The sequence below is a fragment of the Histoplasma capsulatum genome, genomic scaffold, assembly GCF_000149585.1.
Source record: "Histoplasma capsulatum NAm1 scaffold_3 genomic scaffold, whole genome shotgun sequence".
NCBI classification, from domain to species: Eukaryota; Fungi; Ascomycota; class Eurotiomycetes; order Onygenales; family Ajellomycetaceae; genus Histoplasma; species Histoplasma mississippiense.
This window is the reverse complement of record NW_001813980.1, coordinates 1,912,295-1,913,806: the sequence shown is the minus strand read 5'-3', so window position 1 is coordinate 1,913,806 and position 1,512 is coordinate 1,912,295. Positions and strand designations below refer to the sequence as shown.

Sequence of the window (1,512 nt, the reverse complement as noted above, 5' to 3'; positions counted from 1 at the left end):
CCCACGGGGAGAAGTTGGTATTAGAAACATAGAATAAAAGCGATGAAAGATGAAAAGAGAGAATCAACAGGAAGAGGAGATCTTATCCAATAAAAAGCAAAAGGAAAAAAAAAAAAAAAAAAGCAAGGAAGAAAGTCGGAAACAGATGCAGGCAGAAACCACGGTTCCTAAATGTAGTCATATCATGGATATGTACAGTACATCAGACACACAACGATAGAAAAGAACATCATACTCGGTCGCCGTCCTCGTCCGACCCACCATGACGCCGATGCTGGGGCCGATGGTGGTGGTGGTGGTGGTGGTGGTGGTGGTGGTGCTGGTGCTCATTGACCTTCCCCGCCATCTTTTTCCCAACCTCGTAGCTGGAGATCATAATGGCACACGCAGGCGCAACTTTGAGACACCGTGCCGCCCAGCCGCGGAAAAGACCCGATACCCCTTCAACTTTGAGGATGTGCAGGAGGAAGCGGGGCGTGGATAATTGCTCCGGGTGGATATGAGACAAAGATGATGCTGACAATGGCGACGAGGATGAGGATGCAGATGAAAATTTGGAGAAAGAGGAAGTGGTGAAGGAGGTGCTGGCGGTTGTGAGTTTTGTTTGTGTTGCCGGTGCTGATTTGGAGCCCGGCTCGTCGCCACAGTGTAGGAATACCTGTTGGCGAGTCTTGCCAACGTCAAAGGGGGTAGTGATGAGGGCTGCGAGGGCGCCAGATGTGGCGCCTGCGATGAAGCTGTCGAGGAATGTCATGGTGTGGTCTTGGTGTGGGTCCGAAGGCGCGGCGTGTCGACCGCCGTGGAGGTGCTGATGAGTGTCTGCGGCGAAAGCGGCTGGAATCGTTTTCAATCGCAGATCGGTGAGGATGGCCTTCACGGTTTCATATCCCCACCAGTACAAGGCGGAGAAAGGCACGTCGCGCCACATGGTAAGGGTGAGCCCCCGCCATAGTGAGCTATAACCCTGCGTCTGCGTCATTTGATGTAGCTGGCGGAGCGTGGCTTTGAAGTGGTTCGTTCCCGTCCCCGACGTGGCTTGCAATCGTGTCCGAAACATTTCAATCGGACTTATTACCGACGCGGCCGCTATCCTTGCTATCCCGCCTGCAGCGAGCGGAGCGTACGTGTCATTGAAGGCTCTATTGATAGGACTTATTTTATCGAAGCGTAACCAGTCGTAGCCGGTGAAATAAATAACGTTTGCCGGGATGGCCATCACTAGGGTTGGACTAAGGCCCCGCCATAGTGACAATGCGCCTTCATTCCTGGCAATTTTGCGAAGTCCGTCGAAGGTGGAGGTGAATGTCCTTCGCTGAGTTTTCCTCAACTGCACAGCCAGCAGCCCTATCAATAGGCGGACTACTGAGTGCGGCACCATTTGGTTCCCACCATGCAAAATTGGGGCATTGTTCCCAACCCAGAACACTTTCTCGACAGCAGGTCGTCACATCCCAGGTTATGAGGAAGCCCTCCGAAAAGAGTGAGCGGGGAATAATTATCCCGGCGAAGCCC

General features: G+C 53.0%; 1 protein-coding gene across 1 annotated transcript; it reads left to right on the top strand.

Moving 5' to 3' along the window:
* Positions 1 to 262: 262 nt before the first annotated feature.
* Positions 263 to 1,181, top strand: HCAG_03713 (conserved hypothetical protein; the record flags this gene model as incomplete). The annotated part of the gene is made up of 4 exons (XM_001541565.1): positions 263 to 476; positions 511 to 593; positions 653 to 951; positions 989 to 1,181. 4 exons carry the CDS (start codon positions 263 to 265, stop codon positions 1,179 to 1,181), a joined length of 789 nt encoding a protein of 262 aa, XP_001541615.1.
* Positions 1,182 to 1,512: the final 331 nt, after the last annotated feature.